Source organism: Pelophylax lessonae, assembly GCF_965119305.1.
Source record: "Pelophylax lessonae genome assembly, chromosome: 4".
Classification (NCBI taxonomy): Eukaryota; Metazoa; Chordata; class Amphibia; order Anura; family Ranidae; genus Pelophylax; species Pelophylax lessonae.
Window position 1 is genome coordinate 535,927,594 of NC_138771.1, and position 14,810 is coordinate 535,942,403.

The 14,810-nt window shown below is 40.5% G+C and overlaps 1 protein-coding gene across 1 annotated transcript in view; it reads right to left on the reverse strand.

The window, feature by feature from the left end:
- GMCL1 (germ cell-less 1, spermatogenesis associated) overlaps nucleotides 1-14,810 on the reverse strand; it is a 295,564-nt gene that overhangs the window by 108,602 nt on the left and 172,152 nt on the right. The window contains exons 9-10 of the mRNA XM_082254811.1: nucleotides 9,650-9,740; nucleotides 3,618-3,761 (exon numbers count right to left, since the gene is read on the reverse strand). Coding sequence (XP_082110937.1) covers nucleotides 3,618-3,761; nucleotides 9,650-9,740 — 235 coding nt within the window. The remainder of the gene's footprint in view (nucleotides 1-3,617; nucleotides 3,762-9,649; nucleotides 9,741-14,810) is intronic.

A 14,810-nucleotide genomic window follows, 5' to 3' on the forward strand; every position in this document is an offset into this window, starting at 1 on the left:
CATCAGTATCAGTACTACTCATCAGTACCTATCACCTGCCTGTCACCTGCCCATCAGAGTACCCGAGTACCTGTCACCTGCCTATCGGAGTACCCGAGTATCTGCCACCTGCTCATCAGTACCAGAGTACCTGTCACCTGCCCAGCAAAGTACCCGAGTACCTGTCACCCTTCATACAGCCACCATGTCCAAGTCCAAAAAGGTTTATATACGTCCTCCGTTTAAACCTAAATACCGGTGTTTTGGCAGCAGATAGCTGCCATAACCCTGGTATTTTTTTAAATGGTGGACGGTTGGCTTTCCGATAAGGGTGGTCCCAGTGGCGGATTCGCCGTGGGATCACCCTTCCGGGATGGCGGAAGAGGCGCCCCCCCCCCCCTTCCCGCCGCGTTCCGGTCCTTTTCCCCGCTTACCGGACCCGCCGGCAGCGGGGGAAAAACGATCCGGTCCCGGATTCTCACAGACAGGATGTCGAGTGAGGGCAAGCTTGCCCTCACTTGACTCTATGGTCTTGGAGGACCGGAGCTACGGAAAATGTTGTTGCCTAGCAACCGGTTGAAAAGGTCCTTTTTTTTTTTCATTTTATATAATAATTTTTTTTTTCTTTTTTTTTTTTTCTATCTTTTAGTGTACTTGTGAGATCTGAGGACTTTTTGACCCCAGATCTCACAAAAAAGAGGTCCTTTCGTGCCTATTTCTATTACAAGCAATGTTTACATTCCTTGTAATAGAAATAAAAATGATCCATTTTTTTTTTTTTTTTAAACGGTGTAAAAATAAAAAATGATAAATAAAATAAATAGTAAAAAAAAAAAAAAAAATTAAAGCGCCCTGTCCCCGTGAGCTCGCGCACAGAAGCGAACGCATACAGAAACCCCGTCCACATATGTAAACGGTGTTCAAACCAAACATGTGAGGTATCGCCGCGATCGTTAGAGCAAGGGGAATAATTTGAGCCCTAGACCTCCTCTGTAACTCAAAGATGGCAACCTGTAGAAATTTTTAAATTGTCGCCTATTGGGGATTTTTAAGTACCAAAGTTTGTCGCCATTCCGTGAGCGTGCGCAATTTTGAAACATGACATGTTGAGTATCTATTTACTCGGCGTAACATTATCTTTCACATTATGGAAAAAAATTGGGCTAACTTTACTGGTTTCTTATTTTTTAATTTAAAAAAGTGAATTTTTTCCAAAAAAAATTGCGCTTGGAAGACCGCTGCGCAAATACGGTGTGATAAAAAATATTGCAATAATCTCCATTTTATTCTCTAGGGTCTCTGCTAAAAAAAAATATATAATGTTTGGGGGTTCTAAGCAGTTTTCTAGCAAAACAACTGATTTTAGCTTGTAAACACCAAATGTCAAAAATAGGCCTAGGCAAGTGGCTAGGATGCATGATGATGTTCCTTGGATTTTAGGCCCCTCTATATGGCTAGGCTGTGAAAAAGTCTCACACATGTGGTATTGCCATACTCAGGAGGAGTGGCAGAATGTATTTTGGGGTGTCTTTTTTGCTGTGTACATGCTATGTGTTAGGAATATCCTATAAATTGACAACTTTGTGTAAAAAAAAAAAGTTTTCATTTTTTTCCCACATTTTCCAAAAACCTGTGGAAAAAAAATGAGAGATCAAAAGACCCATAATGCCTAATAGAATATACGTTGGAGTGTTTGCTTTCCAAAATGGGGTCATTTTGTGGACTTTTCCATTGTATTGGTGCTCTAGGGCCTTGAAAAGTGTGATAGGTAGTAAGAAAGTTTTATGTGTATTTATGCTCCTAAAACGCCTGAAGGTGCTACTTGGACGTGGAGTCTCTTTTTGTGGCCAGGCTGTGTAAAAGTCTCACACATGTGGTATCACCATACTCAGAAGGAGTAGCAGAATGTATTTTGGGGTGTCATTTTTGCTCTGTACATGCTATGTGTTAGAAATGGCTTATAAATTGACAACTTTGTGGGGAAAAATAAATGAAAAAAAATGTTTTTCTTCATTTTCCCAAGAATTGTGGGAAAAAATTATAACTTCAAAAAACTCACCATGCCTCTTACTAAATACCTTGGACTGTCTACTTTACAAAAAGGTGTCATTTGGGGGGTATTTGTACTGTCCTGACATTTCAGGGCCTCAAGAAAGGAGATAGGCCATCAGTACATCTGGTGTGATCAATTTTCAGTAATTGGTACCATAGCTTCTAGACTCAATAACTTTCACACAGACTAAAAAATATACACTAATTTGGGTTAATTTTACCAGAGATATGTAGCAATATAAATTTTGGCCCAAATGTATGAAGAATTTTTTTGCAAAATTGTATAATAGAAACTAAAAAAGTGTTTTTTTTTCAAAAATTAAAAAACACTTTTTTTTAGTTTCGATTATACAATTTTGCAAAAAAATTCTTTTTTTGCTAATATCACAAAGAAAAAAAAACCCAGTTGTGATCAAATACCACCAAAAGAAAGCTCTATTTGTGTGAAAAAAATGATAAAAATTTTGTTTGGTTACAGTGTAGCATGACTGAGCAATTGTCATTCAAAGTGTGAGAGTGCTGAAAGCTGAAAATTGGTCCGGGAAGGAAGGGGGTCTAACTGCTCTGTATGGAAGTGGTTAAAGGACAATTTGTCCAACTGTCAACTGATGGCTGCCTAAACACTGAGATTGCTTTGTATCCCTTTCCAGATTTATGCAGATCAGCTACTCTTGATTGTATGTCTTCAGAGAGCTCCTTTTAATGGGGCATGGTTCACATCAGTTGATGCTTCTTATGAACAGCAATCTTAACATGTTTGAGTGTCTTATCAATCAAAGCAGCTCTAAAGCTCACATCCAAACTCATTTCATTAATTGGACTCCAGGTGTGCAAACTACTAACTCCAATTCAATTTAGTTAAAGTAATTAGTCTTTGGGTTGACTTTTCTCTCCAACACTATGAATGTTTAATAGGTGTGTTTTGTAAAGACCAGAGAAATTAGAATGGTTTGTGCAATATCAGCTTAAGCGCATTGGGTTTGTCTATTGTTGTGACGTCAGATCATTAGATCACATTTTATGGAAAATTACTGCAGAAAACCAGTTAATTCCAAGGGGTTCATGTACTTTTTATTACCAGTATAGATTTGATTTTTGAAAGAGACTGCTCACTTTCCAGTTAAGCAAGCACACTACCATACCTTCTCTCTATTTGGCCTGCATTTGGTAATGCAACTCCTCCAGACATATTATACTGGAGGTCAACAGTAAAATTGAAGTATACTATCTAAAATGGGACTTATGTATCATGAGTCAATTAATACATTTTGGCTGTGAAATTAAGTAATCCGTGACTGGTACAGTTGTTCATTGTTCAAGAACTTCAAGAACTTTAGGGAGGCATCGCTGCACAGTTGTCATATTACTCCAGTCACCTTAGAACTCCAACAGAGGAAAGACTCCTGACCTAGGTGGACAGTCAAATATAATCCTTCCTAACTTTTCTAGCTCATGTTTTGCAACAGGATCACTTTTACTTAAAATGACAGGCACTTTTTATAAAGCTTGCCAACTTCATATCCATTGTTTTACTCACTCAGCTTTTCTTACTACTGCAGCACAATACCATTTCTTCTCATTCTTACCTGAAGGGATCAAAGCATCCCGTTCAATAATTCTTGCTGATGCCAGGTCACTGATGATGTACTGCATTCTCAAAAACCTGAAGACTGGCACAAATGGGCAGCCTTGCTCAGTTTCCAGGAACACAAGGTTACTTTCCTCCAACTCTACAAAAAAAAAAAAAAAAAAAGTAAAAATGTGTTATTACACACACACAAAACAGGGGTAATTTTAGGCATTTTGTTCCATATCCGCAGTTCTCAACTCCCCTGAAACCCCTATAGGTCACATTTTTAGGATTTCAAGAACATGTACAGTAAAATTAATCTGAGTCACTGTATCACCAAATAAAGGCAGAAAATGACCAGCGCTATGGAGTGTGCGGTGAAGCGTGAACAACTAACAGGTGTAAGCGGCCAACAACCAAAACCCCAAGAGGGGTCAGGATATAAATAAAGTGCAGAAAGGGGTTGTAAACGGCGCTACCTTTGTGCAGATAAATAATAATAAAGTGCACTCACTTGTAATTAAATGATAAGTAAGGGGGTGTGTCCCATAAAACCAAAAAAAAGTAAATATACTGTGTATCAGGTGAGTACAAGTAAAATAGATCAAATATCCTGATGTGTGATAGGTAAAACCCAGAAAGTGCCGAAGTGCAATAAATAAATTGATGACATAGACAGTGTATTTATTGTGATGTACAAATAATTAAATCAATCCAGTGCAGGAATAAAATGAATCAATTATTTAGTGATATTACTGGCACTATAGTGAAAAAACTATCAGCGCAAGACTAAGTGAAATTCAAATGTGTATAAAATGTGCTAGAATAAATCAATATATAAATCCGGCTGCATACACAAATTGTGTCCACACCTCACAACAAAAACATAAAAATCAAAAAACGTGCTGCGCCAGAAGTGCACAAAAATAATTAGTGATTACATGAATCAACAAGTGTTATCAACAAAATATGGTGTCCATCATATGTGCTCTGATGAAACCTAAATGTTCATATAAAGTGCTCCAAAGTAATGATTAGTATATCCAGGTGATGACAGGACAGCCTCAATCCCTTGTGAATCAAGCAGGAACCACCAGTGTGTGAACTCCCTCCACCAGTAAGATTGGCCTCTCACCTTGATACCAGACCCAAAAGGGCCAGCATGAGCATATCAGGGGATAAACAGACTATCACAGGTAACCTCTCCAGCCTTCACCTCCGGGGGTTGCCAGGACATAAAATAAAGATAAAGCAAAGATCTAGTGCTCTCTGAATGTAAATAATGAGCTTTTATTGAGCATAAAGGGGTAACTCACATTTGTTGGGCACTCAGCCGTGCCTGCTATTATGGCATTCAGTGTTGGAGAGTAGCACCCTATGGAGGCGGAGCCTGCGTGCCTGACGCCGATCGCTCGGGTGCTACTCTCCGGCACCTCCGGCAACCCCCGGAGGTGAAGGCTGGAGAGGTTACCTGTGATAGTCTGTTTATCCCCTGATATGCTCATGCTGGCCCTTTTGGGTCTGGTATCAAGGTGAGAGGCCAATCTTACTGGTGGAGGGAGTTCACACACTGGTGGTTCCTGCTTGATTCACAAGGGATTGAGGCTGTCCTGTCATCACCTGGATATACTAATCATTACTTTGGAGCACTTTATATGAACATTTAGGTTTCATCAGAGCACATATGATGGACACCATATTTTGTTGATAACACTTGTTGATTCATGTAATCACTAATTATTTTTGTGCACTTCTGGCGCAGCACGTTTTTTGATTTTTATATTACTGGCACTGTTACTCTTGTGAGAGCAACATGCCAGTAGAAAACATATAAGTGAAATAAAAGTGGTAAGTGAAACCAGAGAAAAAATCCCTTAAAATAAATGTCAGCTGCAGCAGACGATGACGAAACGCGTAGGGCGGGTCCATTGCGTCACAGCGTCACTTCCGGTTTTGAGATTCTACCGCCGTGGAACGCGGAAGCTTCCCGGCGAGTGCTACTGATACGAGGCAGCTATCACAACTCTCACAGTGAGTGGATACTACGTTCTTTTTTCAATATTTGCGATTGATACTTCACGGGGCTCCCCTCTTCTTTCCTTCCATATGGAAACACGCCAACTGGTGCCTTGTTGACTGCGGAGGGGGACCCTCGAAGACTCACTCTTGCCTAACTTCTGTACAAGGCAGGTTGTATATACAGCGCGACACCTAGTGGTCACACAGGTGATTGCAGCTGACATTTATTTTAAGGGATTTTTTCCCTGGTTTCACTTTCCACTTAGATGTTTTCTACTGGCATGTTGCGCTCACAAGAGTAACAGTGCCAGTAATATCACTAAATAATTGATTCATTTTATTCCTGCACTGGATTGATTTAATTATTTGTACATCACAATAAATACACTGTCTATGTCATCAATTTATTTATTGCACTTCGGCACTTTCAGGGTTTTACCTATCACACATCAGGATATTTGATCTATTTTACTTGTACTCACCTGATACACAGTATATTTACTTTTTTTGGTTTTATGGGACACACCCCTTTATTTATCATTTAATTGCAAGTGAGTGCACTGTATCATCAGTTCCCTAAGCTTCTGGTGCCCAACTTGTGACCATTTTCCACATATTAAAGTTGATTGAAACTGGAGATTGCAAAATCTAGTGCAGCTGTGCATGGTAGCCAATCAGCTTCTAACTTCAGCTTGTTCAATTAAGCTCGAAAAAAAAAATAAAAAACTGGAAGCAGATTGATTTCTATGCAGACCTGCCATTCAGTTTTAGCAAATAAACCCCACTGTGTGGACAATAGTCAGTTTTACTTTGCCTAGGTGTTTCTTCGGACCTATAAAAAGACAAAATTATTCTTTAGACTGGGTTTTATTTCTTTCCCACTTACTTTTTTTTTTTTTTTTTTTTTTGTGCTAACCCCCCTTATTCACTTTGTATGTGTTTTCCTCTAATAGTTTATAATATATATTGCTGAGAGAAACATCAAAAAAGTGCCACAATTAGGAAACATAAATGCAGAAGCAAGGATTCATACAAGGCCTGTAATGGAAGTGATCTCGAGCAGCCCCATAAAATACATCTCCATTCTAGGACTCCCCAGTCCCCAATTCCTCTTATAGCATGTTTGCATTTTTTGACACCATTGGTAACATGCCTGTACTCGGACTCTCTCCTTTTGCACATCTTCAAGGTCTGAGACCTTTCTGTAGCATTACATTTACTGCATGTTATGTGCAGCACTTCGGTGATGTCAATGGCTGCACTTGAGGCCCCCTGCCAGGAAGGTTGATGACCACTGCCCTAAGCAATTGACAAAAACGTGTCAGTAAATTCTTGCCCATCAATATTTTTTCAGACACCAAAAATAGCAGGCATTATGTCCCTCTAAGGCAGGTCATACGCAAAGCAATTTTTTTTCCTGCAACAATGGGTTACCAGAAAGAAAAATTGCTCACCCCCCCCCCATCAACACATTCAGTGACCTAACTTGTGAGGCTCCATTAAGAATTTGTAGATTTCAGTAGCAGTGGTTACATTTAAAGTGTTTGTGAAGAGATTTTTTTCATTTAATTATTTTTTTTTTTAACAACTTCCATACCGGGCGATTTCTGGCACTCCGATCCTACGTGTAAAAATCATAATTTTTTTACTAGAAAATTACTCTGAACCCCCAAACATATATTTTTTTTTTAGCAGAGACCCCAGGGAATAAAATGGTGGTCATTGAGGACCAGAGCTGTGTAACAGTGGGGTGGATTTACTAAAACCGGAGAGTGCAAAATCTGGTGCAGCTCTGCATAGAAACCAATCAGCTTCCAGGTTTTTTTTGTCAAAGCTTAATTGAAAAAGTTTAAGTTAGAAACTGACTGGTTTCTATGTAGAGCTGCACCTGATTTTGCACTCTCCGGTTTTAGTAAATCCACCCCAGTGTTCTATGACACAAACACAGGGATTAACAGCAAAACAAAGATTTCCATTGTGGCTTGACACAATACAGCTAAACTTATGCTAGCACTTGATTCATTATATACAAGTATCCAAAAAGCATGAAATGCTTGCACAGTTCAGCAGTTTGCCAATATTAAATTTACTTGCTATGAAACAACTTGAACTGAATTGACATCTATAAAACAACCTCTACAGAATAACCAACTTTACATGTAAACAAGCTCCACAGTTGGGCTGTAGAACAATCTGTACTGACCACATATTGATTATCCTATTAACCCAGCACTCTGGAACAAAGTATTTAGAACAAAATGAAATAGTAGGGGCTCCTACAAAAGGAAATGGTGCTCTCTCATGTGTACCATAAAGTCCGACTGCAAGCGCAGTAATAAAAAGAAATGCAAGCTGGTAGTGTTAGAAATGATATAAAAATATACATTTGTCTGGCATTAATCCACATATATGTGGTATCATATTTATCTTATTCTGCATGGTAAAAAAATAAACCTAAAAAAACTGGTCTAGGAGTGCCTGGGTAGATAGCTCAAGGATATATTGTAACAGCGCAATGCACACAGTTTTTGGAACGGTCATCATGATTATTCTGGATGGGGAATAAAAAAAAATGACAGAAGGGTAGCCGAGATTATTTTTGTGCCACCAGATCAACACTCTCTAAACCCATTACCAATACTTCTCAATCTAATGCCAGAACAACAGAAGTCCTGCAAAATGGAAGTGTCTCCTTTTACAACTTATCGATCAATTCAGACCCCTGGAGAACTAAAAAGAGGACTCCTATATTCAGCGGCAACTACACTGTTCTGCATTAAGAGTAGGAAAGCCTCTTAGTGACTTGTGCATTTCCATCTGCCTTGGACTATAGTACTGCTTTCATAGTACTGCTTCTCTATTATACTGACAGGGATTTGAAGCAAATTCGGTAGACAGGGTGCTCACTTGTTGCAGATGCTGCCCAAGTCCCTTTATAGAAGCCGAAGACACAGCAGCTTTGCTATTACAGCCACTGATCATAACTATGTGCAAAACAATCAATCCTAGGCTAGACTTTTACAGTAATATTTTTCTCAGGACCCCGATGCATACCAGGACCTAGACTAGACCCAATGTGGTCCATTTGAAAAATGGCTGTTGGACATATTCAGCCCACTGTTGAGTGAACCTCAACGGCCCATCTAGAGGGATGCTGAGAATTACTTCCTAATACAACACAGACTGATAAAACGATAATAGCAGTGTTAATTTATATGACACATTTCAATGTAGTTTAGTCTAGTCAGTGTCTTGACTAAAATACCATTTTAATTTTAGTCATATTTTAGTCATCTGAATGATTTTAGGTTTTAGTCATATTTTAGTTGACTAAAACCTCCAGTACATTTTATTCAACTGAAATCTAATGGGTTTAAATTTTAATACATTATTTAAGCCATTGCACATATTGCCTGAATATTTTACCAAAATTAAGCTTTAAGAAAAAAAGAAAAGCTTTTCTTTTTTTTTTTTTCTTTCAGCACTTTAGTAGATTCCACCTATTTATTCTTATGTGGTAGTAAAGGGTTAATTTTGATGTCAAACTTCAATTTAGTTTTAGTCATAGTCTTGAATAAAATGCCAGTTTAGTTTTAGTCGTATTTTAGTAGACTACAATAGTGTTTATTTCATCTACAAAATTATTATTTTACAACAGTGGGCAGATCTTAGCAAGGTCTTTTAGCACCTGCTCTACAATAGTCTTGCGCTAGCCATGCAGGCTTAGATTTCTCTCCTTTAACCCTGCAGCCTGAACAAGAGAAAATGATTGATTCCACATTCATGCTAAACAACCTGCATAGAGGAATCACCCCTGCTGGCTATTGTATTAAGACAGCTACTGCACGCGCAGCCAACTTGAGAGAAGAGCAAATGCAGTGCAGGATTCACACAAAAAGATCTTCATCACCTTTCTTCCAAATGGAAAAAAGGTTTCCAGGTATGGCTACTTCTCAGTATCTTACAGGGCAGAAGAGTGTCAACTATAGGATATGATGATTCCCCTCCAATATAAAAGCAGGCACCAACCTTTCCTGCGCTTGGAGAACCATGCATCTGCTTCAGGCAGCAATTGTTTTAGGGATCCATTCCAGGAAGGCACTAATTGCAGGAACATCCACTAGGAGAAAAGACGACAAATCCATCAATACTATACCCAAACAAGAGAAAATATACAGAGTGCTGGCAGACTACATGTAACCATGGCTTTATTACAATCCAGGACCCCAATTTCATATAATTCTTTCCCTCATTGTACAGCAGAAATCTAATTCAGAGGAAAACTTAAGGTAACTGAAATATCAGATATTAACGTGGTACAAATTATTACAGTATGCAAGAAACGTGTCCCCAGCACTTGTTATAACTATTAACGGCATGTGTGTCCATCCACTGATGGATCAGTTTCTACAATACGCAGTGGCCAGGGTTAGGAAAATGCCTATAAAACAAGGAGGCTTTTGAGGTTTTTATAGCATACTACATTTTCCCCAAGCAGTATATTTTATTCCACATTTCACAGAATAATAATGAGAATTTCAGTGTACAGAATCTTCACATGAGGAGCCAGTACACAGCAGCCTGCGAACACCTGTATACATGGTGAAAGTAAATTCTTGCCCATCAATATTTTTTCAGACACCAAAACTAGCAGGCATTATGTCCCTCTAAGGCTCCATGTACACGGGACGCTGGAAATGGCCGTTTAGGATCAGTTGGGCATTTTTTTCAGAAGCCCCTGAACGCAGCTCCATGTTATCTTATCTGTCCATGTACACATGGTCGTTTACAGTCATTTGCAGGCAGTTGCGTTCAGGGACTTTTTTTAGAACGCAATTATTTGCGTTCGAACGTGTGTTTCCCGACGTTTCAAACGCAGAAACGCGGCCGAACGTGACTAAACGTGGGAGCCTATTGATTTGAATGGAAGTCGCACCACAAGTCAGATCCGACTTGCAGCGCGACCTGCACTGTGAGAATCTTGAGGGGGAACTCCACGCCAAAAATGGGAAAAAAACTGCGTGGGGTTCCCCTCCAGGTTCCAAACCAGGCCCTTCGTGGGCCCCCCCCCAAAATCCATACCAGACCCTTATCCGAGCATGCAGGCCAGGAAAGGGGAGGGGACGAGCGAGCGGCCCCACCCCCCCCGGACCACACCAGGCCACATGCCTTCAACATGGGGGGGTGTTGGTGCTTTGGGGCAGGGGGAGCTCTGCACCCCCCACCTCAAAGCACCTTGCCCCCATGTTGATGAGGACAAGGGCCTCATCCCCACAACCCTGGCCGGTGGTTGTGGGGGTCTGCGGGCAGGGGGATCATCAGAATCCATGTTGAGGGCATGTGGCCTGGTGTGGTCCAGGGGGGGTGGGGCCGCTCGCTCGTCCCCTCACCTTTCCTGGCCTGCCGGGCTGCATGCTCGGATAAGGGTCTGGTATTGATTTTGGGGGGGACCCCACGCCGTTTTTTCGGCATGGGGCTACCCTCAAATTCCATACCGGACCCGAAGGGCCTGGTTTGGAACCTAGGGGGGAACCCCAGGCAGTTTTTTTCCCATTTTTGCCGTGGAGTTCCCCCTCAAGATTCTCACAGTGCAGGTCGCGCCGCAAGTCGGATCCGACTTGCGGTGCGACCTCCATTCAAATCAATAGGCTCCCATAGGGAACCATTGATTTTGAATGGAGGCAGAAAAAAGCTGCTAAAAGCAACGTGGCCAAACGTGCAATAACGCAAATGGAAAAAGCTACTGAAAGCACGTTTAACAGCTGCTTTTTCCCGGCGTCAGAAATAGCTTTGCAGGACGTTTTTTCTAACGTCCCGTGTACATGGACCCTAAGGCAGGTCATACACGAAGCAATTTATTTTTCTTGCAACAATGGGTTACCAGAAAGAAAAATTGCTCATCCCCCCCATCAACAAAATTCAGTGACCTAACTTGTGATGCTCCATTAGGAATTGGTAGATTTCAGAAGCAGCGGTTACATTTAAAGTGATTGTAAAGAGATTTTTTACAATCCTACGTGTAAAAATCATCATTTTTTTTGGGAATTGCGCAGGAAAAGTTTTGCATTAAGTTAGAAAACTTCTGCCTTTAGAACCACTTTAAAACAGAAATATGGCCATCGTTTTTTTTTTGGCTATATTTCTCCTGTGGGTCACAAAAACTGAATTTTTGTAAAATCTTACCTGTAAAATTCCTTTCTCTGAGTCCTCCGACAGTCGCCGCCACCTCTAAGCAGGAGTAGCTAGGCATAAGACTTAAAAGAACAAAAGCATTTGCATAGACACACCCATGGGGGCTGTCCCACTGGTCAATACCCCCCTGCAGTGATCACTCCCAACTCAGTTTGGTATCATAGCTGTAAGTGTACAAGAAAAAACACCAAAAGAGGGGCGGGGGCGGCGACTGTCGGAGGACTCAGAGAAAGGAATTTTACAGGTAAGATTTTACAAAAATTCAGTTTTCTTACGTCCTCCGACAGTCGCCGCCACCTCAAAGTCATCACTATTGGGATGTCCCAAAGCAGTGTAGACATGAGGGGTGGGAGACGCAACCGTAGAAAAGGCAACGCAGTACCCACATCAGAGAAAGGAACCTTACACGCACAGTAAGAGAGCCTTCTGGGCAACAGAAAAAGGCTCAACAGGAGCAACAGCCCAGGAAAGCAAATAACCCAGGGGATAAACAACCCCAACAGTCAGGGACCCACAACAAAACAAGGGTCCCTCATGGCACTGCCGCACTTTGCGGCCAAAGGAGGCATTAGCTGATGCCAGAACATCCACCTTATAGAATTTGGAAAAGGTGTGCACCGACGACCAAGTCGCAGCCTTGCACACCTGGGCCACCGAGGCCCGATGCCAGTAGGCCCAGGACGCACTCAAAGATCTGGTAGAGTGCGCCTTAACAGGGAAGGGTGGAACCCGTTCCTTCAAGGCATAGGCCTGTTCAATGGTCTAGGTAATGGAGAACTCCGCGCTATGGGTAATACGGATATAGATATTAGTTAGACTGCAGCCTCCCTTAATTATAGTCAGAAGACTATAAGAAAGGTAAAAAGGGGGTAGAGGGAATGGCGCTGTCTGATATCATAAATAGAATGAGGGCCAATGGTGGATATGGATTTTTAGAAATGCTGTATAACCATATTAAAAAGAGAAATAGTGTAGAAAAAAAGAGATACATTTAAAATCCCAAATATGGTGAAAAAAAAGAGGGGATTAAAAAGGACTGCATAAAATATACTAATATATGCATAAAAGGTGAATATTATGTGTAAAAAAATATATATATATATAAGAGTATAAATGTGTAAAAGGTGTGAACCTGGGCCCAAAAAAGTATATCTTATATTATGCACAAATAGCTAAACGCATGAATATGTGAACATCAAATTCATAAAAAACATACAACCATTAATAAAGTACAAAGAAACCCACTAAGGGGTGAAAAAGTCACTAAAGTGACAAGTGCATGTGATGTAAAATTATATACTATAAAAGATAAGGTGCAGTCGATATAAGGTGGTAAGTGCTGAAGTGCTGGTGGTATTAAATGTGAAAATACACAAGTACAAATATGTGACGTAAAGCAAAAAAGCAAGGTGTTTAAAAAATATACATATAAAAAATATGTAAAAATAGTAATATATAAAATAAAAAAGAAAGTCCAATGGTGCACAAGTGCTGGGGTGATGAGGGTTCCCCCAAAAATATAGGTGGCACACTTTAGATCAACCAAAGGTAAAACGATAGCCCCGTGGTTACTTCAGATCAGCAAGTGGTAAACGATATCCCCGTGGTGGGCAGTGAGGTGCTCGGTGACCCCTAAGGTATATAGCACACTCACCAGAGGTACCCACCCCACACAGGGGTAAAGAGTGGGTATAAGTGGCGTTCCAGTGGTAAATCCTAATCTCCTCTATCGGTCCTGGGATGGGACATCTATGGGGTATCTGGACAGCAGCAATCCTAGGCAGAGCTGGGATCAGATGGTATCCTGGTGGCGGGGATAACTGCTGCTGCCGAGGACGTATGATTACGAAACGCGTACGGCGTGTCGCATCACTTCCGGTTCCTGTACAGAGCGGTGGACCGTATTGGGTTACACGCGCCATTTTACATTGCTCGTTTTTTTCTTCGTAAATGTGAGTACCTGTAACCTACTTTTAAGTGTAATAAATACCTTATTAGCAATATTACACTATTGTGCCTTTTCTCAACATCCGGACATCTGCAATATCAGACCCTTGTGGACACTGGGAGTAGTTATCCCCGCCACCAGGATACCATCTGATCCCAGCTCTGCCTAGGATTGCTGCTGTCCAGATACCCCATAGATGTCCCATCCCAGGACCGATAGAAGAGATTAGGATTTACCACTGGAATGCCACTTATACCCACTCTTTACCCCTGTGTGGGGTGGGTACCTCTGGTGAGTGTGCTATATACCTTAGGGGTCACCGACCACGGGGCTATCGTTTACCTTTGGTTGATCTAAAGTGTGCCACCTATATTTTTGGGGGAACCCTCATCACCCTAGCACTTGTGCACCATTGGACTTTCTTTTTTATTTTATATATTACTATTTTTACATATTTTTTATATGTATATTTTTTAAACACCTTGCTTTTTTGCTTTACGTCACATATTTGTACTTGTGTATATTCACATTTAATACCACCAGCACTTCAGCACTTACCACCTTATATCGACTGCACCTTATCTTTTATAGTATATCATTTTACAACACATGCACTTGTCACTTTAGTGACCTTTTCACCCCTTAGTGGGTTTCTTTGTACTTTATTAATGGTTGTATGTTTTTTATGAATTTGATGTTCACATATTCATGCGTTTAGCTATTTGTGCATAATATAATATATATACTTTTTTGGGCCCCGGTTCACACCTTTTACATATTTTTTTTTTTTTTACACATAATATTCACCTTTTATGCATATATTAGTATTTTTTATGCAGTCCTTTTAATCCCCTCTTTTTTCACCACATTTGGGATTTTAAATTTATCTCTTTTTTCTACACTATTTATTTCTCTTTTTAATATGGTTATACAGCATTTCTAAAAATCCATATCTACCATTGGCCCTCATTCTATTTATATCAGACAGCGCCATTCCCTCTACCCCCTTTTTACTGTTCAATGGTCTGTCTGATCCATTTGGCAATGGTC